General features: G+C 70.6%; 3 protein-coding genes across 10 annotated transcripts in view; 2 read left to right on the forward strand and 1 right to left on the reverse strand.

Annotated features, from left to right (window-relative positions):
* Nucleotides 1-2189: 2189 nt before the first annotated feature.
* Nucleotides 2190-5876, forward strand: HGH1 (HGH1 cochaperone). Of its 3 annotated transcripts, none has more exons than XM_089776095.1 (6): nt 2190-2443; nt 3378-3478; nt 3753-3851; nt 4230-4370; nt 4803-4925; nt 5209-5876. In XM_089776095.1, the coding sequence occupies exons 1-6, from the start codon at nt 2205-2207 to the stop codon at nt 5502-5504; spliced, it is 999 nt and encodes a 332-aa protein (XP_089632221.1). In that variant the 5' UTR covers nt 2190-2204; the 3' UTR covers nt 5505-5876. The 3 variants fall into 3 exon arrangements, with proteins under 3 accessions (XP_089632221.1, XP_089632218.1, XP_089632220.1); XM_089776092.1 differs by having other exon boundaries at nt 2373-3252; XM_089776094.1 differs by having other exon boundaries at nt 2374-3252; nt 4279-4370.
* Nucleotides 5877-6373: 497 nt separating this feature from the next.
* Nucleotides 6374-14417, reverse strand: LOC149525217 (testis-specific serine/threonine-protein kinase 5-like). Its single transcript, XM_089776091.1, has 8 exons — nt 14163-14417; nt 13163-13270; nt 11386-11588; nt 10755-10810; nt 8433-8565; nt 7868-7983; nt 7481-7642; nt 6374-6929 (listed from the first exon to the last, which is right to left on the reverse strand). Exons 1-8 carry the CDS (start codon nt 14379-14381, stop codon nt 6472-6474), a joined length of 1455 nt encoding a protein of 484 aa, XP_089632217.1. The 5' UTR covers nt 14382-14417; the 3' UTR covers nt 6374-6471.
* Nucleotides 14418-20195: 5778 nt separating this feature from the next.
* The window catches only part of MROH1 (maestro heat like repeat family member 1), a 65525-nt gene continuing 60393 nt past the window's right edge, over nt 20196-25327 (forward strand). For 5 of the 6 annotated variants that reach the window (XM_089776085.1, XM_089776088.1, XM_089776087.1 and 2 more), the window contains exons 1-2: nt 20196-20336; nt 24424-24868. In XM_089776085.1, coding sequence (XP_089632211.1) covers nt 24847-24868 — 22 coding nt within the window. In that variant the 5' untranslated portion in view covers nt 20196-20336; nt 24424-24846. Of the gene's footprint in view, nt 20337-21309; nt 21481-24423; nt 24869-25327 lie in introns of those variants that run through there. The other variant, XM_089776086.1, reaches the window with a different exon arrangement.

Raw genomic sequence — 25327 nt, forward strand, 5'->3', positions numbered from 1 at the left:
GCTAGGACCCCGCGGGCGGAGGAGGAGGAGGAGGCGCTAGGACCCCGCGGGAGGAGGAGGAGGGGGAGGCGCTAGGACCCCGGGGGCAGAGGAGGAGGAGGAGGCGCTAGGACCCCGGGGGCGGAGGAGGAGGGGGAGGCGCTAGGACCCCGGGGGCGGAGGAGGAGGAGGAGGCGCTAGGACCCCGCGGGAGGAGGAGGAGGGGGAGGCGCTAGGACCCCGCGGGAGGAGGAGGAGAGGGAGGCGCTAGGACCCCGCGGGAGGAGGAGGAGGGGGAGGCGCTAGGACCCCGCGGGCGGAGGGGGAGGGGGAGGCGCTAGGACCCCGCGGGCGGAGGAGGAGGGGGAGGCGCTAGGACCCCGCGGGCAGAGGAGGAGGGGGAGGCGCTAGGACCCCGCAGGCAGAGGAGGAGGGGGAGGCGCTAGGACCCCGCGGGCAGAGGAGGAGGAGGGGGAGGCGCTAGGACCCCGCGGGCAGAGGAGGAGGAGAGGGAGGTGCTAGGACCCCGCGGGCGGAGGAGGAGGGGGAGGCGCTAGGACCCGGCGGGCGGAGGAGGAGGGGGAGGCGCTAGGACCCCGCGGGCGGAGGAGGAGGAGGAGGCGCTAGGACCCCGCGGGCGGAGGAGGAGGAGGAGGCACTAGGACCCCGCGGGCGGAGGAGGAGGGGGAGGCGCTAGGACCCCGCGGGCGGAGGAGGAGGAGGAGGCGCTAGGACCCCGCGGGCGGAGGAGGAGGAGGAGGCGCTAGGACCCCGCGGGCGGAGGAGGAGGGGGAGGCGCTAGGACCCAGCAGGCAGAGGAGGAGGAGAGGGAGGCGCTAGGACCCCGCGGGCGGAGGAGGAGGGGGAGGCGCTAGGACCCCGCGGGCGGAGGAGGAGGGGGAGGCGCTAGGACCCCGCGGGTGGAGGAGGAGGGGGAGACGCTAGGACCCCGCGGGCGGAGGAGGAGGGGGAGGCGCTAGGACCCCGCGGGCGGAGGAGGAGAGGGAGGCGCTAGGACCCCGCAGGCAGAGGAGGAGAGGGAGGCGCTAGGACCCTGCGGGCGGAGGAGGAGAAGGAGGCGCTAGGACCCAGCGGGCGGAGGAGGAGGGGGAGGCGCTAGGACCCCACAGGCAGAGGAGGAGGGGGAGGCGCTAGGACCCCGCGGGCGGAGGAGGAGAGGGAGGCGCTAGGACCCAGCGGGCAGAGGAGGAGGGGGAGGCGCTAGGACCCCGCGGGCGGAGGAGGAGGAGGAGGCGCTAGGACCCCGCGGGCGGAGGAGGAGGGGGAGGCGCTAGGACCCCGCGGGCGGAGGAGGAGGGGGAGGCGCTAGGACCCCGGGGGCGGTGGAGGAGGGGGAGGCGCTAGGACCCCGCGGGCGGAGGAGGAGGGGGAGGCGCTAGGACCCCGCGGGCGGAGGAGGAGGAGGCGGCGCTAGGACCCCGCGGGCGGTGGAGGAGGAGGGGGAGGCGCTAGGACCCCGCGGGCGGAGGAGGAGGAGGGGGAGGCGCTAGGACCCCGCGGGTGGAGGAGGAGGGGGAGGCGCTAGGACCCCGCGGGCGGTGGAGGAGGGGGAGGCGCTAGGACCCCGCGGGCGGAGGAGGAGAGGGAGGCGCTAGGACCCCGCGGGCGGTGGAGGAGGGGGAGGCGCTAGGACCCCGCGGGCAGAGGAGGAGGGGGAGGCGCTAGGACCCCGCGGGCGGTGGAGGAGGGGGAGGCGCTAGGACCCCGCGGGCGGAGGAGGGGGGGGAGGCGCTAGGACCCCGCGGGCAGAGGAGGAGGAGGGGGAGGCGCTAGGACCCCGCGGGCGGAGGAGGAGGGGGAGGCGCTAGGACCCCGCGGGTGGAGGAGGAGGGGGAGGCGCTAGGACCCCGCGGGCAGAGGAGGAGGAGGAGGCGCTAGGACCCCGGGGGCGGTGGAGGAGGGGGAGGCGCTAGGACCCCGCGGGCAGAGGAGGAGGAGGGGGAGGCGCTAGGACCCAGCAGGCAGAGGAGGAGGGGGAGGCGCTAGGACCCCGCGGGCGGAGGAGGAGGAGAGGGAGGCGCTAGGACCCCGCGGGCGGTGGAGGAGGAGGAGGCGCTAGGACCCCGCGGGCAGAGGAGGAGGAGGAGGCGCTAGGACCCCGCGGGCGGAGGAGGAGGGGGAGGCGCTAGGACCCCGCGGGCGCCGGCCACTTCCGCACTTGTAGGAAATCGAAACTGAGCGCGCGGCGGGTCTTCAGTCCGAGCATGCGCAGAACGCAGCGGGCGCACCCCTGCCGCCCTCCGTCTGTGACTACAACACCCACAATCCCCTTCGCCGCCCGTCTGTCCCAGGCGCCGCCCATTGGGCCGCAGCATCCGGACACTCGCCTGCAGCCCGCCCCCACCGAGAACCGCAGCCGCCGATTGGCCAGCGGGCGCGTCACTCTGGCTGGAAGCAGAACGGCCCCGTGCGCCGGAGGGAGCCCCACGTGGCGGCGGGACAGGCAAGGGGGGGCTGATTCCCGGCCCTACGGGCGGCTCCGGGTCCCCACCCCGGGGGGCTGCACCCGCCTCCCCTGCCCGGGGCAGGGTGCCCAGCTGCGGGCGGGCTCAGGGAGGTGACCCCCCAGCTGTGTATCTGGCCCCCCCGGCCTGCGGGGCCCCTCCCCAGAGCCCCCTCGCTCCGCGCCCGGGGCCCGGCCCCTGCGGCTCCGGCTGCCGCTCCCCTTAACTCTGCCCCGGGGACACCCAGCGCCCGGGCCCGGCCCGCTCCGCAGCGCAGCATGGACGAGGAGCTGGCCAGGGAGCTGCTGGGCTTCCTCCGCCTGGACACGCGGCCCGACGTGAAGGGCCAGGCCACGGGCTACGTGCTGGGGCTGACGGGCAGCCCGGAGGGGCGGGCGCTGCTGGCCGGCCGGCCGGATCTCCTGCAGGCGCTGCTGCTGCTGACGGGCGACCGCTCCTCGGCCGTGGCGAGCGACTGCTACCACGCGCTCATCAACCTGTCTGCGGCCGCCCAGGCCCACGGAGCCCTGGCCGGGGGGCTGCCCCTGCTGCTGCCCCGCCTGCTGGCGCCCGGCTACGCCTTCGCCGACCAGCTCTGCACCCTGCTCGCCAACCTGTCCCGGGAGCAGGGCAGCTGCCGGCAGGTGCTCCGGGCCATGCAGGAGGCCGGGGTGGGGCTGGCCCAGGTGGTGGGGGCGCTTTGCACCGAAGGCTACAACACGCAGGCGGCCCTGCACTACCTGGGGCCCCTGCTGTCCAACCTGACGCAGCTGCCCGAGGCCCGGGCGTTCCTGCTGGACCCGTCCAGGTGGGGACTGGAGCCAGGGCAGCGGGTGGGGGGCGCACTGCCGGGCCTGCACCCCGGGGCCTCCAGCCTTGCCCTGCGGAGCAGCCCTGGCTGGCACCTGCATGCCCGTCTCTGACCTCCCCCAGGTGCGCGGTGCAGAGGCTGCTGCCCTACACGCAGTACGAGGGCTCCGCCATCCGCCGCGGGGGGGTCATCGGGACGCTGAGGAACTGCTGCTTCGAGTCCCGTAAGTGCCTTGGGGGGGCCCTCGCCCCGGGACCCTGCCGCCGCCGCCGCCTCAGCCGAGCCCTGGGCGTAGCTTGGAGCCAGCTGGTGCCTGGGCCCTGGCGCTGCCCCGTGTCGTGGGACCCCCGGCCTCTGTGCCCAGGCCTGGCCTTGGCTCCCTGCACAGAGCTGCCCCAGGCCGGGTGTGCGTGGGGGCAGGCGGGTGGGCTCGCTGGAGGGGCGCGTCCTGCCAGTGGGTCCTAAGCCCCGCCCCTCCCACGGGGGTCTGTTCCCAGAGCACCACGCGTGGCTGCTGGGCGCCGAGGTGGACCTGCTGCCCTTCCTCCTGCTGCCCTTGGCCGGCCCCGAGGACTTCCCGGAGGAGGAAATGGAAAGTGAGGAGGGGGAAGGGGGCTCTGGGGGCAGGGCCGGGCGGCCAATTCCCCTACGGGGGCAGGGCTGGGGAGCCGTTCCCCCTGTTGGGGGGGCTGAGTGGGGGCAGGGCTGGGGAGCCGTTCCCCCTGTTGGGGGGGCTGAGCGGGCAGTTCCCCTACGGGGGGGGGGGGGTGGGGGCAGGGCTGGGGAGCCGTTCCCCTTGTTGGGGGGGGGGCTGAGCGGGCAATTCCCCTATGGAGGGATGGGGGCAGGGCTGGGGAGCCGTTCCCCTTGTTGGGGGGGGCTGAGCGGGCAATCCCCCTACGGGGGGGGGGGGCAGGGCTGGGGAGCCGTTCCCCTTGTTGGGGGGGTGGGGCGAGGCGGCAGTTTTCCCGCAGGAGCCTGTCTTCCGAGCCCTCAGCTAACGCCCGAGCCTGCCTGCCCCAGGGCTGCCCGTGGACCTGCAGTACCTGCCGCCGGACAAGCAGCGGGAGAAGGACCCCGACATCCGGAAGATGCTGCTGGAGGCCATCCTGCTGGTGGGTCCCCCCGGGGCCGGGGGCAGGGCGGCTGGGGCAGAGAGGGCTGCTCTGCAGGTGCCCCTCCCCTTCCCCGGCTGCTGCCCCCCATTGGTGTTTGCCTCCCTGGTGTGGGAGGGCCCCAGCCTGCCCCATGCTGCAGGGCTTCAGCCTCTCTTACTGGGCAGGAGCGGCCGCTCGCCACAGCGTGGGCCCGGCCTGCCTCTGGGCCGGCTGGGGCTGCCCTCGGACAGAGCCCGGCCCCGTGGAGCATGCTGGCCGGGGGGGTCTGACGCGTGGCCTGGCCCCGTGGAGCATGCTGGCCGGGGGGGTCTGACGCGTGGCCCGGCCCCGTGGAGCATGCTGGCCGGGGGGGTCTGACGCGTGGCCCGGCCCCGTGGAGCATGCTGGCCGGGGGGGTCTGACGCGTGGCCTGGCCCCTCTCCCGCACAGCTCACAGCCACCAAGGCCGGCCGGCAGCTGGTGAAGCAGAAGGGCACCTACCTGGTCCTGCGGGAGCTGCACCGGTGGGAGACGGAGCCCGACGTCCTGGCTGCCTGCGAGAAGCTGATCCAGGTGGGGCAGGGTCCATCGTGGCCACGTGGCTCAACAGCTGGAGGGAAGGGGCACGGGCCAGGGCGGCCCCCCCCGAATTTGGGGCCTTGGTTGGGGTCCCCCTGCCGGCCACCCCATTAAACTCCTGGTCTCTGCCCGGTGAAGGTGAACACGGGGCGCGGCGCTGCCGCCTGGTGGTGCGGTCGGGTATTGCACAGCGGGCTCCGGCTGGCCCACATGGGTGGGGAGCAGGGGCTGCTGGCTGGGCCGGGCTGCTGACGCCCTGCTGCCGGGCCCCGAGCAGGTGCTGATTGGGGACGAACCCGAGGCCGGGATGGAGAACCTGCTGGAGGTGCAGATCCCGCCCGAGGTGGAGGAGCAGCTGCAGCGCCTGGACCAGCAGGAGGAGGAGGAGCGAGGGCAGCCGGAGACACCGAGCGAGGGGCCTGGGGCGCAGAGGGGAACCCAGGGGCGCTCGAGGTGACCTGCTTGGACCTGGCACCGGGCCGAATGGGTCTGAATGCAGCAGCCCTTGCCCTGCGTCCAGAGGGGAGGCCTTGGAGCCGCGGCCCTGCAGCAGCGAGAGGGGCTGGGACATGAAGCCTGCCCTGGGAGTTTCTTCTCTGCTCCAGCCACGGCAGTCAGCGCTGCCTGCCCGGGCGAGCTGATCGCGGGGGTCTCCGGCGGGCTGTGGGGGCCAAGGAGGGGCCACTCGGCAGGGGCTGGGGTGCAGCAGGAGGGAGTGACTGGAGGCGGCTGGCTGCCCCATGGCCTGAGCTGGTCCCCCACTGGTGAGCCTGGCCTGATACCTCTGGGATGCTGGCTCCAGCCCGGCCGGGGTGTGTCTAGCCAGGCGCAGACGAAGGCTGGTTAACGCCAGGCGGGGTGGCAGTGCTGGGGGGGCGCAGAAGTTGGCAGTGACTTTGGGTTGGGCCGTGTTCTGAGCTGCTAAATACATCAGGCTGGACGCCGCAGCTGCCTCCGTGTGCGTCTCCTGTCCCAGCGCTGGGCACGGCCGGCAGGGCTGCCCTGGGACTGGCCCGAGGGCAAGGGGCAGCAGGGGACGGGCGGGCCCAGCTCAGCTGTCTGCCCTGGCGTGCGAGGCGCTGCTGGACTTGGGCGTGCGTCTGGCCAGGCCTAGGTGCCGCCAGGGCCGGTGCCTCCCTCCCTAACCCCTGGCTCCTTCCAGGGTCATGTTCTCGGCACCACCTGCCCTGCAGCACGGTTGCAGGGTGCCCGTCGCGGAGGCCGGGCCCTGGGTTCCTCTCTCCTCGTTCCCCAGGTTCCACCCCAGCCGGTCCCTGTGTGTGGCCGGACCCCTCCCCTGGCTCCCTGCGAGGCCGTGCTGGGCGCACCAGCCTGCAGCTCCAGCTGGATGGGCCGGGCCGGTGGGGAGGGGGCCGCTGTGTGTTCTGGGCAGGGGCAGGGCGCCGGGAGGAGCCTGGGGCCCGGGGCGCGGCCGAGAGCCCTGACAGGAATAATATTTAATTGCGCTTGCTGCGTCCAGTCATGGGCTTTGTCTCTGTCGGGTCGAGCGGGGGCGTCTCTGGCCCTGGGCAAGGCCCCTCTAGTTCGTGACAGGGTCCGGCGGGGGCTTCCGGATGGCGGACAGGGAGTGCAGGGAGATGACGGGTGTGGGGCGGGCGCTGCCCAGCGGTGCTGTCCCCGCGGGGCTCTTCTCGCCCAGCCGCCTGCTGGCCACGTAGGCGCTGGCCGAGGGGGCCGAGCCCGGCTTGCGGAAGTTGGGGAGGTGCTGGAAGGGCCGGAGGCCGGAGAGCAAGCAGGGCCGGTACAGGGAGAAGCGGGCGGAGCGCTCGGCCTGGCCCGGCGAGGGCAGCTGGAGGAGGCAGCCGGCCGTGAGCAGCTCAGGAGCCTTGGCCTCCGTCTCGGCCCGGCTGGGGAAGGCGTCCCGTGCAGAGGAGGCGCGAGGGCCGGCCGGCGCTTTGCCCCCCTTGGCGGCCCCCTCGGGGGGCTTGGCCGAGCTGTCCAGGTCTGGCAGCAGCGAGACGGAACTGCTGCTTTCACCTGCAAGGGAGGCAGCGGAGTTAGTGGGGCTGCCCGGCCGTGGGGCAGTGGCCAGTGCCACGCTTGCCCGGCCGTGGGGTGCCCAGCTGTGGGGCGGTGGCCAGTGCCACGCTTGCCTGGCCGTGGGGTGCCCAGCTGTGGGGCGGTGGCCAGTGCCACGCTTGCCTGGCCGTGGGGCTGGGACCTGTGGGGCGGTGGCCAGTGCCACGCTTGCCCGGCCGTGGGGTGCCCAGCTGTGGGGCAGTGGCCAGTGCCACACTTGCCTGGCTGTGGGGCTGGGACCTGTGGGGCGGTGGCCAGTGCCACGCTTGCCCGGCCGTGGGGCGCCCAGCTGTGGGGCGGTGGCCAGTGCCACGCTTGCCTGGCCGTGGGGCTGGGACCTGTGGGGCGCCCAGGGGCTGGCCGGGGTGAGCTGCTGCCTGGGGGCGGCTCTTTGGGGTGGAGACAGCGCCAGGCAGCAGCGCTCAGTTCGGTGTGGGGCTCTGTCGCTTGGCGCTGGCGAGGCTGGTCCTGAAGGAAGGGCGGGGCGGGGGGGCACGGGCCCCACCTACCCTGGGCGGGCGGCTGCTCCAGGGCTCGGCCCGTGGCGCTCAGCGCCTGGTGGAAGAGGGCCGCGGTGGCGGGCAGCATCCAGCAGTGCGTGGCCACCTGCTGCAGGCCCAGCCGGGCCGCCGGCTTCAGCTGCAGCAGGCCCTGGATCAGGTCCTGGCACTCTGGCAACAGAGAGGGGGCTGAGGGCTGAGCCGGAGGGGCTGGGCCTGCCCCACGGATGGGCAGAGCAGCTCCCAGGGTGGGGCAGCGCCCCCAGCCCCTGGCTTCCCCCCCTGCTCTGGGCCGGGGGGCAGCCCCTCGCACTCAGGGCCAAGGGCTATGCAGCCCCTGCCCTGCCCCCCCTGCAGCCCATCCTGCCCCCCGCCCAGCTGCTCCGCCGGGGCTACCTGGGGAGACGGGCTGCCGGAAGGAGAGTCCCTGCTTTATCATGTGGATCATCTTGTGCGGCTGGCGCTCCTTGAAGGGCAGCTTCCCGGTCACCATGGCGAACAGGATCACGCCGCTGCGGGCAGAAGGGCAGCGGGGCTGGGCCAGCGAGGGGGCAGAGGACAGCAGCTGGCACAGCCCTGGCTCTGGCGCGTTCCCAGCAGCAGCCCCCCTCGCCCTGCGGGGCTCCCCAGTCAACCCCAGGGAGTTGTTGGGGGGAGGGAGGGGGAGTCCTGCGTGTCTCACCCCCACGGGCAGCCCCCACAGTGCTAAGGGGCCTACGATGCAGACTGCTCCCCCTCCCTCCCGCACACGACGCGGGGCCCAGGAAGTGTCTGACTCCTCCCTGCTCCTGGGCGATCCTGCACCCCGCGGCCCCCGCCTGTGCCCCCCCGCCCCCGGTGCCCCCCCGCCCCCCGCCTCCCCGCCCCCGCCTGTGCCCGCGGCCCCCGCCTGTGCCCGAGGCCCCGCGGCCCCCGCCTGTGCCCGCGGCCCTGCCCCTGCCCACGCGGGTGCCCCACTCACAGGCTCCACAGGTCGGCCAGCTCTCCGTTGTACTTCTTGCTCATGAGGATCTCGGGGGCCGTGTAGGCCACGGAGCCGCAGAACGTGCTCATCAGGGAATTCTTCAGGGAGTAGCGATTGGCAAACCCAAAATCTGCAGTGCGGCCCCCGCCAGTCACGGCCTTGTCCGGGCGCTGAGTGAGGGCCGTGGCTTTCCGCCCGCCCCACTGACTAGGGCAGCAGCCCCACCCCCACCCCAAGTCCGCCCTCGGGGGTCGGGCCCCCGAACTCTGTTTCAGCAGCGACCTGATGGCTGATCTGAATCCAGCTGAAGGACAAGAGGCCAGGCCCCCGCTGGCCCTCACCCCCCTCCTTAGGGGAGTCAGGCACCTAATCTCCCTGGGCTTCCGAGGCACTGGGAAAGCTGCACCCAGACGGACAGGAGACACCAGGGACTGCTCTGGGCGCCGGAGCCTCTCGCCTCCTGATGGGGGGGGGAACCCAGGGACTGCTCTGGGCGCCGGAGCCTCTCGCCTCCTGATGGTGGGGGGGGGAACCCAGGGACTGCTCTGGGCGCCGGAGCCTCTCGCCTCCTGATGGGGGGGGGGACCCCAGGGACTGCTCTGGGCGCCGGAGCCTCTCGCCTCCTGATGGGGGGTGGAACCCAGGGACTGCTCTGGGCGCTGGAGCCTCTCGCCTCCTGATGGGGGGGGGGACCCCAGGGACTGCTCTGGGCGCCGGAGCCTCTCGCCTCCTGATGGGGGGGACCCCAGGGACTGCTCTGGGCGCTGGAGCCTCTCGCCTCCTGATGGGGGGGGACCCCAGGGACTGCTCTGGGCGCCGGAGCCTCTCGCCTCCTGATGGGGGGGGGGGGAACCCAGGGACTGCTCTGGGCACCGGAGCCTCTCGCCTCCTGATGGGGGGGGACCCCAGGGACTGCTCTGGGCGCTGGAGCCTCTCGCCTCCTGATGGGGGGTGGAACCCAGGGACTGCTCTGGGCGCTGGAGCCTCTCGCCTCCTGATGGGGGGGGGGACCCCAGGGACTGCTCTGGGCGCCGGAGCCTCTCGCCTCCTGATGGGGGGGGACCCCAGGGACTGCTCTGGGCGCTGGAGCCTCTCGCCTCCTGATGGGGGGGACCCCAGGGACTGCTCTGGGCGCTGGAGCCTCTCGCCTCCTGATGGGGGGGGACCCCAGGGACTGCTCTGGGCGCCGGAGCCTCTCGCCTCCTGATGGGGGGGGGGAACCCAGGGACTGCTCTGGGCGCCGGAGCCTCTCGCCTCCTGATGGGGGGGGACCCCAGGGACTGCTCTGGGCGCTGGAGCCTCTCGCCTCCTGATGGGGGGTGGAACCCAGGGACTGCTCTGGGCGCTGGAGCCTCTCGCCTCCTGATGGGGGGGGGGACCCCAGGGACTGCTCTGGGTGCCGGAGCCTCTCGCCTCCTGATAGGGGGTGGAACCCAGGGACTGCTCTGGGCGCTGGAGCCTCTCGCCTCCTGATGGGGGTGGAACCCAGGGACTGCTCTGGGCGCTGGAGCCTCTCGCCTCCTGATGGGGGGGGACCCCAGGGACTGCTCTGGGCGCTGGAGCCTCTCGCCTCCTGATGGGGGGGGACCCCAGGGACTGCTCTGGGCGCTGGAGCCTCTCGCCTCCTGATGGGGGGGGGACCCCAGGGACTGCTCTGGGCGCCGGAGCCTCTCGCCTCCTGATGGGGGGGACCCCAGGGACTGCTCTGGGCGCCGGAGCCTCTCGCCTCCTGATGGGGGGGACCCCAGGGACTGCTCTGGGCGCCGGAGCCTCTCGCCTCCTGATGGGGGGGGAGCCCAGGGACTGCTCTGGGCACCGGAGCCTCTCGCCTCCTGATGGGGGGGGGGGAACCCAGGGACTGCTCTGGGCACCGGAGCCTCTCGCCTCCTGATGGGGGGGGGGAACCCAGGGACTGCTCTGGGCGCCGGAGCCTCTTGCCTCCTGATGGGGGGGGGGAACCCAGGGACTGCTCTGGGCGCCGGAGCCTCCTGATGAGGGGGGGGACCCCAGGGACTGCTCTGGGCGCCGGAGCCTCTCGCCTCCTGATGGGGGGGGAACCCAGGGACTGCTCTGGGCGCTGGAGCCTCCTGATGAGGAGGGGGACCCCAGGGACTGCTCTGGGCGCCGGAGCCTCTCGCCTCCCGGGAGTGGCTGGCTGGAAGCTGGTTTCCCTGTTGGAGCTGGGCTCCGTGCGGGGTCCAGGCAAGTCACGTCAGTAGACAGTCCCCCAAAGGCCAGGGCTGCTCCCTGCTGCCCCGCGCCGGCTCCGGGCCCAGCCGGCTGGGGGGAATCGCGTCGTGCCGACCCGGCAGCGCTCACCTGTCAGCTTGATGAAGCCTTGCTCGTCCAGCAGGATATTCTCACATTTCAGGTCTCTGCGGGGACCCAAACAGGAGCAGCCTTGTGACTGGGCAGCGCGGGCCCCGACCTGGCGCCTGAGCCAGGGACACCCTGGGCTGCCCGGCCCCAGCTGGCTGGTGCTTTGCGGCCCCGTGCAAAGAGCAGGGCGGGTGCTCAGCCACGCTGCGCAGCCACGGGGGGGGCTCCATTCCAGGGCCCCCTGGGGGTCTGACCAGCCCTGCCGAGAACTCCCAGCAGCTGCAGGAAGTTACAGGGGCTGGCGTGGTCCCAGGTAGGCTCTGTGGCCACCAGGCCTGCCCCCACCCCCCGGCGTGGGACTGACTCTCCCCTGCAAGGGGGCTGCCCGGCAGCGTCTCCTCTCGGGTTTCCAGGCTGTGCGTGGCAGGGGGGCGGCGGCGGCCACTGCACCCCGTGGCGGTAACGCTGAGCAGGGCCAGGCACAGACCAAGCCGTGGGCACCCCAACGGGGGGGTAGGGCTCGGGGAGCCCAGACTCCTGGATTCTCCAGGCCGGGTGGCTGCCCAGGGGTGAACTCCCGGTGTCGCCTGGGCCGGCCGTGGGCCCGTGCAGGTGCAGCAGCCCCTCCCACCTGTGCACGATGCCCACGTTGTGGCAGTGCGCCACGGCGCTGACGATCTGGCGGAAGAGCCGCCGCGCCTCCTCCTCCTCCAGCCCGGGGCGCTCCCGCCGGTCCGAGGTGGCGTTGATGTGCTCCAGCAGGTCGCCGCGAGAGGCCAGCTCCAGCACCAGGTAGGTGCGCCTGCTGTTCCGGTAGGTCTCGTAGAGCTGGGTCTGCGGGGGACGGGCAGCGCCGTGTGCGTGGGGCAGCGGCGCCGGGCAGCCAGCTCCCCGGGAGGCCAGGCGAGGCCAGCAGGCTGGGCCAGGGACGGCACCGGGTCTCCAGCACAGAGGCAGGCGCGGGGCGTGGCGGCCCAGGCCTGGGAACGAGGCCCTTCGCCCCTGCGAGGGGGGAGGCCCCGGGAGGAAACGTTGCCTGGGCGTGTGTCTTACGGGAGCCCCAGGGCTGAGAACGTAAGAGCGGCTCGGTGGGGTGTGAGGCGGGGGGGGGGCTGCCTGCTCTGTGATCTGGGGTCCCTCTGGGCTGTGCGATTCCCACGGACTCCCCCACGTGTGCATTGGCCCAGACCCCTAGCCCAGCCTGGCCTGGGAACAAGGCTCCTCCCGGGGGAGAGACAAAGGGTGGGAGGGGGAGACGGACACCTGGCTAGCCGGAGTGTGGGGGAGCGTGGAGGAAGCAGACAAACCAGTACAGGGGGTTCAGGAGCCTGTGGACCCCTCCCCCCAAGGGAACTAGGGCTGTCGGCCTGTCCTGGGCCTACATCCGGCCTACACTGGGCTGGATCTCGGAGACGCAATAAACCCCCCTGTTCTACTGGCCGGCGGAGTCATGTCTGGCTGCGGATGGGGGTGCTGTCACACGGGGTCAGACCAAAGGCCCGTCCAGCCCAGGGTCCTGTCTGCCCACAGCGGCCAGTGCCCGGTGCCCCAGAGGGAGGGAGCAGAACAGGGAATCCTCGTGTGATCCCTCCCCTGTCGCCCACCTCCAGAGAAAGAGGCCAGGGACCCCATCCCTGCCCAGCCTGGCTCACAGCCATTGATGGACCTAACCTCCATGAAACTATCCAGCTCTTTTCTGAACCCTGTTAAAGTTCTAGCCTTCACCATATCCTCAGGCGAGGAGTTCCACAGGTTAACTGCGCCGAGTGAAGAAAAACGTCCTTTTGTTTTAAACCTGCTGCCTATTAATTTCATTGGGTGACCCCTAGTTCTTATATTGTAAAATAACTTTTCCTTATTCACTTTCCCCACACCAGTCCCAGTCATGATAGCATAGAGGTCTATCCTATCCCCCCCCACTCTCCTTTCTAAGCTGAAAAGTCCCCGTCGCTTTAACCTGTTCCGAACGCCTCAGCATTTCTGTTGCCCTTTTCTGAACCAGAGAGCTGGGAGAAGGGGAGATGCAGCAGCTGGAGAGGGCAATAAGCCAGGCGTGGTTAGTGCCAGCGCCGTACTGCCTGCGCCTCGCGGGGACGGAGCCGGAGCCTCCACTGGCCGCAGGCGCTGCGGGAAGCAGCACGGAACAGGACACCACTTCCCGCAGTGCCCATAGGGGACAGCGCCTGCGGCCAGTGGAGGTTCCGGCTCCGTCCCCGCGAGGCGCAGGCAGTACAGCGCTGGCAGCCCGCCCTGGGCTAGCCCTGGGGAACCATGTCCATCCTGCTGGCCCGAGGCGGAGTTCCCAGGCTGGCTCCACCTGGGATCCCCCGGGAGCTGTGCGCTCGCTCTGGCCCGCTTGGGGCTGGGTGCCTGGCGCGTGGCCCTGGCTGGTGCGGGGCCGGACTCACCACGTTGATGTGCTTGTAGGTCGCGTTCAGGGAGTAGATTTCCCTCGGGAGGAATTTTCTGGAATACTCCAGGGGGGCTCTGGCCGTGGAGATGATCTTTATGGCCACCTGCGAGAGGAGAGGGCGGCGGGCCAGCTCCGGCGGGTTTGCAGAGGGCCTGGCCGCGGCCGGGCGGGCGCACCGCGGGGCCCAGCAGAGCCGACCGGAGGGAGGCCCGACGGGGGGCCCAGGTGTACGGCTGCCCAGGGAGCTGGCGGGGACCCCAGTGAGGGGGTGGGGCTGCTGGGCCTGAGCCTTCCCCCACCTCGTGTGACGCCAGGCCCCTGGGCCCGCCTGGCACCGGCCGGCTTCCCCGGGAGGAGAGCCAGGCGAGAGCCAGTGGGCCACAAAGGCAGGGGGCACGGCTAAGAACGAAACCAGAAACGGGGCGAGTTACAAAGGCTCCCCAAGGCAGAGTCTGACCCGCTGGGTCCCAAGCAGCACGTGGCTGGGGAGATGGAGGCCCCTCATCAGCAGGCCAGAGATCCCTCGGCTGCAGAGTGGCACAGACGCAGCCCCGGCGCTGACAGGCGGGTGGACCCAGCCCCCGCGCCCAGCAAGGCCTAGGCAGGGGCGGGACGGGTCCGCGCTGAGCCGGGTCGGCGGGGCAGCCAGGGGACTTAGTCGCCCAGCTGCTGGGCAGGCGCCCGAGTCCCTTGGACTTGAGGAAGTGCTGGAGCTCCCTAGGCACATGCTGCCATGGGCCAGCCGGCCTGGCTTGTCCGGGGCTGGCCCGCACACGGCTCCGCCAACGGCCCCCGGGAGCACCGTGCTCCTCGCCCTGCAGGGCCTGGCTGGGGCCAGGGCTCAGTGCCCCATGGGGGCGGGGGGCGAGCTGGCTGCGGCGCTGAGCTGAGAGCAGGGCGGGAGCCCCGGGCCTGCGCTCTCGGGGAGCGAGCGCCTCTCCCCATGGTCCCCGGCCGAGCGGCCCTGCGGGGCCTGTGCCCGGCCCTGCCCTCACCATGCAGTGCCGCTTGCTGCGCAGGTCCGAGGCCAGCTTGTAGTTGTGCCTCAGTTTCTCCTGGGTGGCGTAGCCCAGGTAGACCTTGGAGAAGGCCCCGGAGCCAAGCTTCCTGGAGGAGAGGAGGTAGCCGCTCGCCTTGCTCTCCCGCGCCTGCTCCAGGAACGCCTTCCGCTCGGCCTCCCGCCGGGAGCAGCTCTCGGGGCGCCCCAGGGGCATCCTCGGCTCCCCCGGCTGGCGGCCCTGCGGGGCGGGGGCGGGGCGCGCACCAGAGCGCCGATGAACGTTAGCTCCCCATCAGCACCACGGACCCAGGGGAAACACGCAGCCCGGGTCCTCCTAGCCCATCCTCCGGCGCTCGCGGCACCGGGCTCGGGGTGCAGGACACGGCCGCGGGCTCCTGGCTGCAGCTGGGCAGAGACGTTTCCTCAGAGCCGGGAGAGGGCCGAGCGTTCTAGAGGGACATTCTGGAACCGAGTGTAACAAGCCGGTTTAGAACCTCGCCCTGCGGGGCCCGGCGCTGCCCCTCCCAGGGACCCGCACGGAGGGGAAGGGAGCTGGGCCTGGAGAGCGGGGCCAGGCCTGGCGCTCTGTGTCCGGCAGGGTGGGGACAGAGCACGGGAGGACCCAGGATCCCCCTTTACTGGCCAAAGGACGATCAATAGAGTCTGAGCCAGGAGCAATGGCCCAAGTGGCAGTGGGGGGGTCTAGATTGGAGAACAGGAAAAACTCTTTCCCTAGGCGGGTGGGAAGCGCTGGGCTGGGTTCCCGGGGGGGGGAGGGGTCTCCATGCCTAGGGGTGTGTGAGTCCCGGCCTGACCAAGCCCTGGCGGGGCTGATGGAGTCGGGCTGGTCCTGCTTGGGCAGGGGGCTGGGCTGGGTGACTCCGGAGGGCTCTGCCCGCCCTGGGATTCTGGGATTCTATTTCTGCCTCCTTCAAGGCTTGCTCTGTGGCTTGGGCACGTCCCTGTCCCGAGGCCCCAGGGGGCCGGTGCTGACTTGCCTGCGTCCCAGGACGGGGAATGGGCGGGTTTGCAGACAGCCGGGGCGGTGTCATGTTACTGGATGTCAAGGGGAGCAGCCAGATCAGGGCTGCACCCTGGGGGTGCCCCAAAGTCCGTACAAAGGGGCCGTGCGGGGTCAAAGGGAGCTTCCGTCCTGCTGATTGTGTCTGCCCGTGTGCCGGTGTGGGGTCTGGGGGGCTACGGACACGGGCTCTGGGCTGCTGCGGTGGGTGTCCCTGGCCTGCACGGCCTGCTGTAGGGAGGGGCTGTCCAGTCAGTGACTGTGCGAACTAGCACGGCCCCAGGGACACTGGCTCTCGGAGAGGCCCCTGCGCGCCTGAGGGAGGCGTCTGGGAACCTGCAGACCGGTCAGTATCTCAGGGCTGCTGACGTGGGACATGGGCTGTGTCTAGACTACACCCCTCTGTTGACAGGTGTAATCCACACTTGGCCACGTGACCTTCTCCAGCTTGGGAGACACCAGGGATGGATATAAAGCGCCAGGAGGCGTCTCCGTCTCGGCTGTAATCTCGCTCCTGATCCCAGGTGCAGCCTTGCGGGGCAGCGAGCGGGAAGGAGGCCGACCCGCCCTGGCACAGGATGGGCACCAGAGACTGCTAAGCCGGCAGTTTGTAGCATCTCTGCTGAGAGCCTGCATCCAGAGCTGGGTGCCTGGTGCGTGCGACGGATTCGCCTTCAAAGCCTCAGTCCCGCCTTCCCTCTCTCTCGTTAATAACCCTTCAGGGGGTGGATGCTAAAGGACGGGCCCAGCGTGATCTCGTGGGGAAGATCCAGAGTGGGAACTGACCGGGGATCTGGGGCTGGTTCCTTGGGACCCGGAGAACCCGTCCGGGTAGGTGGGACTGGGTTCTAGAACCCCCCCCCCGTCAGGCCCGGGGCTGGGGGGGCACAGGGAGAGCTGGGGTGTCCGAGGGGGTTTGCTCGTGAGGTTCCTGCTGGGACTGGCAGCTGGAGCGCTCGGTGGGGCTGGAGTGTGGCCTGTTGGGAAGGTCTCGTCGGGGGCTGCGAGGAGCCTGGTTTGAGCGATTCGCCCTGAGTGGACGCCCTCAGCTGTGCCCAGACTGTCACACCCCAGCCCAAGCGGCTCTCTGGAGCCTTCCCTCCCCGACAGGGCTGGCACTGCCCCATGTCCCCAGTGCCCTGGCCCACCCTTGTAAGGCCAGGCATGGGTCCCGTTTGTCCTGCCGACTGATGGCCGGCTAGTGAGAGCCAAGCGGGCAGGTGCCCAGTTTGGCCAAACAAGCCAGGGCGGCCGGAATAGGGCTCATGAAAGGGACCGTTCCGGCTGCGGCGGGGCGTCTGGGCTCTGCCCTGAAGAAGCCAGCCTCCCTCGCCTGGGTACGGTTCCACACTGCACCTTTGGTGTTCTCCCCTGCTGCCCCCGTCCCAGCGAGGGGCTCCCTGTAACTTTCCACCCACTCTGCCCCCAGGCTGCCCGGCGCTGCAGAGGGGCAGAGATGGGCTCCAGCCACACGGGGAATCACGGCAGAGCTGGGAACTCAGGGCTCCGACTCCCGGCCCTGTGCCCTCCCCCCAGGGTCGCCCCCCACCCCGGCCGTAACTAGCGACCCCACCTCCATCCCGGGCCCTTCCCTGCAGGCCTTGTGGCTCTCGCGGGCCCAGCGCCCTTCCTACCCGCCCAATCGGTGCAGAGCCCGCAAGCAAACCCCATGCTGACCCCAGCACCCGCCCTGCCCTGTGAAAAGGGGACTTCCAGTGTCCCCCCTTGGCCCCTCTCAGGCTGCTGTGGTCCTCCCCACCTGGGGTTGGGCTGGTCCTGTGGTACATAGTGCAGCTGTCAGAAGTTGGGGGCCTGGCCTAGTGGGCAGAGCCGAGCACTGGGACCTAGGAATGCCTGAGCTTTACCTCTGGCTCTAGGCTCGGGCAGATCAGTGCCTCGCCCTGGGCCTCAGTTTGCTGTTCTGTGGAATGGGCCCAAGGACCGGTACCGGCTCTCCCCTCTGGGAGCTAAGCAGGGAGGGATACTGAATCACAGAACCCCAGGGTGGGAAGGGGGAGTGTCTGTGTAGTGGCTGGCCAAAGGCCCGGCGGTGCGGGAAGATGAGTAGAAAGAGCCAACCGTGCCCGTCACAGAGGAGAGACTTTCCCTGCAGACTCCCACCGGGCTGATCCCCACGCTGGCACTCTGAGTACAGAAGGTGGGGCCGCAAAGACCCTACATCCCTTTGCCGCGGGGCCCCCACTGTCACACGTGCCCTGGCTCTGAGAGAAAACCAAAGCTGCCATCAAGTGATTTACCCTCAAAAACCAGGGGGCACTTGAATTCCTCCCCCGGGGCAGCCCAAGCTCTTTTGCCCCGAACAGCTTGAAAAGGAGAGAGAGAGAAAGAAGCTGCCGTCTCTGGTAGCCGACTGCCCAGCCTCGGGCGGGGGGGACTGGACGCACGCACCACACTCCTCCCTCCCTCCCTCAAAGCGCCTGCCAGGGATGTTCCGAGCGAGCGGACGCCGCTCCGGGAAAGCACCCTGGCTTGGGAGATGTTACAGAGCAGCTAGGAAAGCACAAACCCACCCCCAAAGCCCAGAGGCCTTGGGGCAGTGACTGGAACCGAGCCGGGGGCGGGAAGGCAGACAGCCCCACAGAGACGTTTAAACCAAACAACCCAAAAGAAACCCGCCCCGATGGATCCACGTTTTCCCCTTTATTTGCTCACGAGCCCTCCCTGGCTCGGCCCCCTCCCCTGCCTCGAATCCCTGGGCGGCCTGGCAGGCCCGCCTGGCTTTGGATCGGCCCGCGTCCCAACTCCTGGCGACTCTCCCGCCGAGCGGGTTACCGTTGCAGTTGGCGGTTCAGCGCTGCAGCCTATTGGTTCTTCTGGCTCCCTGCCCACACTCCACTAGCTACCTGGGCTTAACCCTTTGGGGGCCCAGCTCTCCTGTCCACGCTCCCGCGGATCAGGAATGGAAATCAAGCCCCCTTTCCCATTGGTCTCCCTCCCTCCTGCCAGGCGAGTTCCTGCAGGCCGAGCCGTGGAGCCTGCCCGACCCCTGGAAGCACAGCCCCGTTGCTGCCGGAGCCTGGGGGGTTGCCCCCAGGAAGATACAGGGTGACTGGAGGGTGCAAGCCCCAACCTGGGGACTAGGGGCCCTGGTGTGGCCCATCGGCGTCCTGCCCAAGCACAAGGTTGGCAGGTAGCTCTTCTCCAGGTCTCGGCTGGAGCCTGCCTGTCCCATGCCTGCGTGGCCCCCTCAGTAGGGGCTCGATGCCGCCCAGCCGTGCGCGGCGTTATCTGCATCCCACCTTCCCCAAAGCAACCAGGGAAAATCCCCCAAGGAAAACCGGGCAGCCCTTGTGCCTCAGTTTCCCCTGCCGACGCACCCCCTGAGAGCACGGCTACTTCCTTCCCCCCTTGGCCCCACTGCCCCGCAAGCTGGCTGCGGCCATGGTGTGCGGCGCTGTGACAGCCGGCCCGGGCCTGCCTGGCTTTAGCAATGGGGCTGGACTTGCGGCTGGGGATGTGCTGGTGTCCGTGGGGCAGGGGCAAGGGCTCAGCTGTGAGGCACGTGTGTGCCCGCCTGGCCGCGGGCGGCAGCAGCTCTGGGTCTGTGGACACGCCCTGTGGGAAAGGGCCCCCGGCGAGGGTAGGAGGGTGGCAGCGCTGGGTGTGGGGTACATGGGACGCAGACGTGGGGGTGGCCTTGCCTGCCCCACACTCCCCTCTGAGCATGGCTGGGAGGTGACGCCGGGGCAGAGGCCTGGGGTCTGTCAGACACGCCCACCCTCCACGCACGTATGGCGGGGCGACTGACCTGCCGACCACAGCGCTGCCCTGCTGGCGTGGGGCGTGCCCCTGACCCCCAGCGGGGTGGGCTTGGGGGGCACTTCTCCGAGTGGGTGGGCATCTCCTCTAGAGCATAGCGGGGGCCTGCACTGGGGGGTGAAGAGAGAGCCCCCCCGGAGTGCACACGTGTCCTGCAAGGGGTGGGTTGGGGCGAGAACTCAGCCATGTGTGTGGGGGGGAGGGGTCTCCCACAGGCGGCTCAGCAGGGAGTGGGGATCTCCTGCGTGGGGGAGGGGAGAGAACCCCACATGGAGCTATGCAGGTGTCCTGCAGGGAGGGGTGAGGGGGGTAGGGAACCCCACGTGGGGCTGTGGGGGTGCCCCGCAGGGAGGGGTGAGGGGGGTAGAGAACCCCGCGTGGGGCTGTGGGGGTGCCCCGCAGGGAGGGGTGGGGGGGTAGGGAACCCCACGTGGAGCTGTGGGGCTGCCCCGCAGGGAGGGGTGGGGGGGTAGGGAACCCCACGTGGGGCTGTGGGGCTGCCCCGCAGGGAGGGGTGAGGGGGGTAGAGAACCCCACGTGGGGCTGTGGGGCTGCCCCGCAGGGAGGGGTGGGGGGGTAGGGAACCCCACGTGGGGCTGTGGGGGTGCCCCGCAGGGAGGGGTGAGGGGGGTAGAGAACCCCACGTGGGGCTGTGGGGCTGCGCCGCAGGGAGGGGTGGGGGGGTAGAGAACCCCACGTGGGGCTGTGGGGGTGCCCCGCAGGGAGGGGTGGGGGGGTAGGGAACCCCACGTGGGGCTGTGGGGGTGCCCCGCAGGGAGGGGTGAGGGGGGTAGGGAACCCCACGTGGGGCTGTGGGGCTGCGCCGCAGGGAGGGGTGGGGGGGTAGGGAACCCCACGTGGGGCTGTGGGGGTGCCCCGCAGGGAGGGGTGGGGGGGTAGGGAACCCCACGTGGGGCTGTGGGGCTGCCCCGCAGGGAGGGGTGAGGGGGGTAGAGAACCCCACGTGGGGCTGTGGGGGTGCCCCGCAGGGAGGGGTGAGGGGGGGGTAGGGAACCCCACGTGGGGGTGCCCCGCAGGGAGGGGCTCAGCAGTGCGGTGCAAGAGAACCCAGCTACTGTAGAGGCCGCAGGGGCGGGGCCTGTCGGCGCCACGCCCCGAATGGGTGGGGTCTCCGCCCACGGGTGTGGCTAGTTGTGGGGGCGGGGTTTCGCTGAGCTCGCGCGCACGCGTATCGCCGCGTCCTGGTGCCTCCGCCCAACCGTCGCGCCGAGCCGGACGGTCACGTGCGGGGGCGGGGCGCAGCGGGCGGGGGCGGGGCGCGGAGTCTCCTCCCCTCGCACAGGTGGGGGCGGGGCCAGGCTCTCCCGGAAGCGGCCGCGGCGGCAGCAGCGCGAGCAAGCGGAGCAGGTACGGGGGGTTGGGAGCCCCGGCCCGTCACTGGGGGGCGGGACGCTGGGGCGGGTTGGGGGGCTGGGCGCTGGGCTGGGGGCGGGTTGGGGGGCTGGGCGCTGGGCTGGGGGCGGGGGGGGGCAGGGCGGGGTGGGGGGCTGGGCGCTGGGCTGGGGGCGGGGGCGGGTTGGGGGGCTGGGCGCTGGGCTGGGGGCGGGGGCGGGTTGGGGGGCTGGGCGCTGGGCTGGGGGCGGGGGCGGGTTGGGGGGCTGGGCGCTGGGCTGGGGGCGGGGGCGGGTTGGGGGGCTGGGCGCTGGGCTGGGGGCGGGGGCGGGTTGGGGGGCTGGGCGCTGGGCTGGGGGCGGGGGCGGGTTGGGGGGCTGGGCGCTGGGCTGGGGGCGGGTTGGGGGGCTGGGCGCTGGGCTGGGGGTGGGGGCAGGTTGGGGGGCTGGGCGCTGGGCTGGGGGTGGGGGGCGGGTTGGGGGGCTGGGCGCTGGGCTGGGGGCGGGGGCGGGTGGGGGGGGGCTGGGCTGGGGGCGGGTTGGGGGGCTGGGCGCTGGGCTGGGGGCGGGGGCGGGTTGGGGGGGGGGCTGGGCTGGGCTGGGCTGGGGGCGGGTTGGGGGGCTGGGCGCTGGGCTGGGGGGGGGGGCGGGTTGGGGGGCTGGGCGCTGGGCTGGGGCTGGGGGGGGCGGGTTGGGGGGCTGGGCGCTGGGCTGGGGGGGGGGCGGGTTGGGGGGCTGGGCGCTGGGCTGGGGGTGGGGGGCGGGTTGGGGGGCTGGGCGCTGGGCTGGGGGGGGGTGGGGGGCGGGTTGGGGGGCTGGGCGCTGGGCTGGGGGCGGGGGCGGGTTGGGGGGCTGGGCTGGGGGCGGGTTGGGGGGCTGGGCGCTGGGCTGGGGGCGGGGGCGGGTTGGGGGGCTGGGCGCTGGGCTGGGGGGGGCGGGTTGGGGGGCTGGGCGCTGGGCTGGGGACGGGTTTGGGGCTGGGCCCTTGGGGGGCTGATTGTTCCCAGCGCGGTGAGCCCCTCGCGGGGCTGCGGCGTCAGGCAAGGCCACCCGGCTGCGCTCCGCCCTGGCCAGGCTGCGCCCGGGTTACTTGGGGGCGCTGAGCCCATGTCGATTCGTGGTTGGTACGTGTGTCCTGCCACGACCCCTCGGGGAGCAAGGTGCGGGCGGCCGCTGCCCCGCTGCAGGGGGCTGTGGTAGACGGTGTCTCTGCGAGCTCCTGCTGGCCCGGGCGTGTCTGCGTCTGGCCAGTCCTGTGGCAGTGGGCGGGTGTCTGTGAGGTCTGCTGGCCAGGTTAGCCGTGGTCACTTGCCCTGTGGCTAACTGCCTTGCGTGCCCCTTTGGAGCTGACACAGCCTGTCCGAGTCCAGGCACTAGGAGCCCTGGGCTGCTTCCTTCCTCTCCCCTGTGCCCCATGAGTCGGCAGTTTCCTCGGGATTCCGAGCTGAAATCCCGGCACCCGAGCTGCCTGAGCCGTGTGACTGCAAACGGCTGGCTGGCAGGCGGCCAGCCCCGGCCTGGTGCCCCACGTCGCTGCGGCTGGAGCGCTAGGGCTTCATGCTGGGCTGCCCCGGCCCCGCGGGCTCCGCTTTTCTTTAGGCTCTTGCGTGAGGGCCAGGTTTGTGCAGCGTCGGGAGCCTCCTGGTTCATCCTGCAGCAGGGACTCTCCCGCATGGTGCTGTGGCCAGGGCCCTGCCTGTGAAACCTGAGCGCCAGTGGGCTGTTCCCCGGGACTCGCAGGCTTCCCAGGGCAGGCCGGGGGCTCTCACCCCAAGGGGAGGTCACAAGGCGCTCCGGCGGGGTTCAGGCTGCCTGTTGGCCGGTGCCCAGCGAATGCAGCGTCGAAAGAGGGTGGCAATGCCACGCCATGCCCTGCCGTCCTCCCTGCCGAGCCGGGCGGCCAGAGGGCGAGGGGAGCGGCGCTGCGGCCAGAGCCCTGCCACACAGCACTGAGACGGCAGGCGCAAGAGCCGAACTCCCGGCGCTTGTGCTGTTTAACGTCCTGTGGCCGCGAAAGTGCCCGAAAGGCAGCGAGGCTCCTTCCCACCCAGGGCGGCCGTCGCAGTGGCCAGGATCCAGCCTCTGGAGGGGTGCCGTGAAATGGCCCCAGCCCCTGGATCCTGCCTAGCCATGTGCCCTGCTGTGCCAGGGGTTGCCCTGGTGAACTGGGGCTTAGGGACCTGAGAGCGCCTGGCACCCTGCTGTGCACTGGCTGCCTGGGAGCGCTCGACCACTGTGACAGCGCGTTGGGGTTTTCCCGTCTCCTGCACCCCTGTAGCGGTATGAACAGACTCCACCAGCCAGTAGCACAGAGGGAGTTTATTGCTCCTCCAGGATACAGCACAGCACAGATGGAATCTGGTTACAGGAACTGGGGCTAAGAGGCCTCAGTGCCCCCTTGAGATGGGGGGTGGCTGGGCCCTATAATCCCTGCCCCCTCCCTCGCTCCTTCTCCCCTGCTTCCCAGACAGAAAACTAAAGACCGTCCCTTCCAGCCCTGCCCCCCAGCCAGGGGCGGCATCCCACCTTCCTTTGTTCCTCTCCTTGGGGGTAACTGGTAGAACAGGCCACCTCCCTGTCCCATCAGCTGCTCGGCTGGGCCGTGGTACAGGCAGCAGCCGGGGGGTTCACCCACAGCCCCAGCCTAGCAACCAGCAAGGTACCCCCACTATGTCACAAGCATGTCTTGCCGAGGCGGCCTGGGTGGCTAGCGGGGCATTTAGCCCTTGAGAGCAAGAGGCAAAGGCCCGGTGTGATATGGGCGGGTAGCCCAGGGCGGAAGGCGTTTGCGGGGCTTAGAAACGAGTTGCCCAAGGCGGGAGGCTACCGAATGCTGGCCTGTCACTTCCTCCGCAGCAGGGGAAGTGGAGTTTCCTTCTGAGCAGGTTATCTGGGCTGATAAGGCCCTGGTGGAAGGGGGGTGAGCTCTTCAGCGGGTGCAGCTGGCTGAGGGAGCCCTGGCAGGAAGGCGGTGGAGAAAGAACAAGCCTCAGTGGGGTGGTGGGGGGGAGGGATAGCTCAGTGGTTTGAGCATTGGCCTGCGAAACCCAGGGCTGTGAGTTCAATTCTTGCAGAGGCCATTTAGGGATTTGGGGCAAAAATTTGTCAGGGATAGTACTTGGTTGGTCCTGCCTTGAGGGCGGGGGGCTGGACTCGACCTCTCGAGGTCCCTTCCAGTCCTATGATTCTATGATGTTTCGGCAACGCCACACGTTTGCCGGGGGGGGGCAGCGCGGCCGTGGAGGAGAGGAGGTGAGAGCTGCAATGTGTATTTTTGGATGCTGTTGCTGCGCTGTGGCACCTCTGTGTGGATCCGCACCGGCTCCTGTGTGCTCACCCCCGCGGGCTCCCTGTAACCCACGGGTGCTGCTTCAGCACCCGGGCAGAGCAAGTCTGTGCTGCCGCCGGGGAGAGCTGCAGCAGACCTCCCTCGAGCAAGGCCGCTCTTGGCAGCGCCTCCCCCACAGGGCACAGGCCTGTTGTTGCTGGCCAAAGCCGCGCCGGGCCCTGGGGTCCTGGCCTGCGAGTGCTGGGATGGGGCGAGGCAGCACGGGCTGCTGTTGGCCGGCCAGGGAGTGCTGTGGTCAGACCTGCGGTGACATGTGAGGAGAGATTAAGTAGCCGGGGACGTTTCAGCTTGGAAAAGAGGAGACTAAGGGGGGATACGATAGAGGTCTGTGAAATCACGAGTGGTGTGGAGAAAGTGACTCAGGAAAAGTGATTTGCTTGTTCCCATAAGAGCTAGGGGTCACCAAATGAAACGAACAGGCAGCAGGTTTCAAACAAACACAAGGAAGTTTTTCTTCACACAATGCACAGTCAACCTGTGGAACTCCTCGCCTGAGGATGTTGTGAAGACCACGACTTTAACAGGGTTCAAAAAAGAGCTAGATAGATTCATGGAGCTCCAATAGCTATTGGACAGGAATGGGTCCCTGGCCTCTGTTTGTCTGGAGGTGGCTGACGGGGGAGGGATCCCGTGAGGATTCCCTGTTGTGATCCCTCCCTCTGGGGCACCTGGCATTGGCCGCTGTCAGCAGACAGGACCCTGGGCTGGTTCTGATCCCGTCTGGCCGCTCTCATGTTCTTATGTCTCTTTGCAGGCCTAGCAGAAGGCCGACGCTGTCGAGAGCAGGCCGTGGGGTGCTCCCTCGGGCCTGGCCCGCTCTGGGCCTGCAGAGCTGTGCTGGTGCTGGCGAGCGCCTTGGTGACCCAGCAGCGGGACACGGCCAGGGGCGCTGAGGCCTGAAGAGGTCGGGCATTGGGTGACAGCTGGCTGCCCCCGAGAAGCTCAAGTGGCCGATATCTTGCTTCCCTGTGGCTGGACTCAGCCTCTCCTGCTTCATGGTGACGCTCTCCAGGCTCCCCGGTCTCTAGCCAGACAGACTGGTCCTGCAGAGCGTGCGAGCTCCCTGGAGGAGCCCCTGTGGGCCGGCAGAATTGGGTCCCTGGGCACTTCCCACTTGGAGAAGGAGCAAGAAGCTGCAGCCTCGTGGCCGTGGGCTGGGAAGCTCTGCGTGGGGAGCATGGCAGAGTCGCGGGTGAGACGTAAGTGCCGGATGCCGCTGCGCGCTTGGTTTGTCCTGCGGGGGTCGGGCTGAGCGGCCGGGCTGGGGGCTGGTAGAAATGCCGCGAGGCAGTCAGAGGTTAGCAGGGCTGTTAGCTTCGCGGTTCGCCCTACCAGTTAACTCTGGGCACCGCCCCCAGAGCCTTTAACCGGCTAGCCGCCTGATGTCTGGCCGCTGGCGTGGTTCCCGGTCTCCGATGTGCACCCTCTGGCCGGCGCGTGGGGCAGTTCCAGGCAGGGTGCCGCACAGCCTGGGTGCCGCGCCCCGTTAGCTGGCAGGTCCCCGCGGGGGCCGGGAAAGCCGGTGTTGGCCGTGGGGAGCAGCAAAGGCCGCTCAGCCGCGTGGTGCTTGGGAGTGAGGGTGGCGCGATGGCCGGAGCGTGGTAGAGCCGCGGTGAATAGCGCCGTCCGATTGCTCGCTGCATCTGAAACCAGAGAAG

Source organism: Pelodiscus sinensis, chromosome 2 (genome assembly GCF_052426305.1).
Source record: "Pelodiscus sinensis isolate ZL-2025 chromosome 2, ASM5242630v1, whole genome shotgun sequence".
NCBI lineage: Eukaryota > Metazoa > Chordata > Testudines > Trionychidae > Pelodiscus > Pelodiscus sinensis.

Excerpts from the sequence above, each read along its gene's own strand:
- HGH1 (XM_089776092.1), top strand. The coding sequence starts at position 2,723 with ATGGACGAGGAGCTGGCCAGGGAGCTGCTGGGCTTCCTCCGCCTGGAC. Across the intron at positions 3,253-3,377 it reads TTCCTGCTGGACCCGTCCAG|GTGCGCGGTGCAGAGGCTGC; the intron begins GTGGGGACTGGA and ends GACCTCCCCCAG. Across the intron at positions 3,852-4,229 it reads CCCGGAGGAGGAAATGGAAA|GAGCCTGTCTTCCGAGCCCT; the intron begins GTGAGGAGGGGG and ends GTTTTCCCGCAG.
- LOC149525217 (XM_089776091.1), bottom strand. The coding sequence starts at position 14,381 with ATGCCCCTGGGGCGCCCCGAGAGCTGCTCCCGGCGGGAGGCCGAGCGG. Across the intron at positions 11,589-13,162 it reads CCTACAAGCACATCAACGTG|ACCCAGCTCTACGAGACCTA; the intron begins GTGAGTCCGGCC and ends CGTCCCCCGCAG. Across the intron at positions 8,566-10,754 it reads AGGCTTCATCAAGCTGACAG|ATTTTGGGTTTGCCAATCGC; the intron begins GTGAGCGCTGCC and ends GCCGCACTGCAG.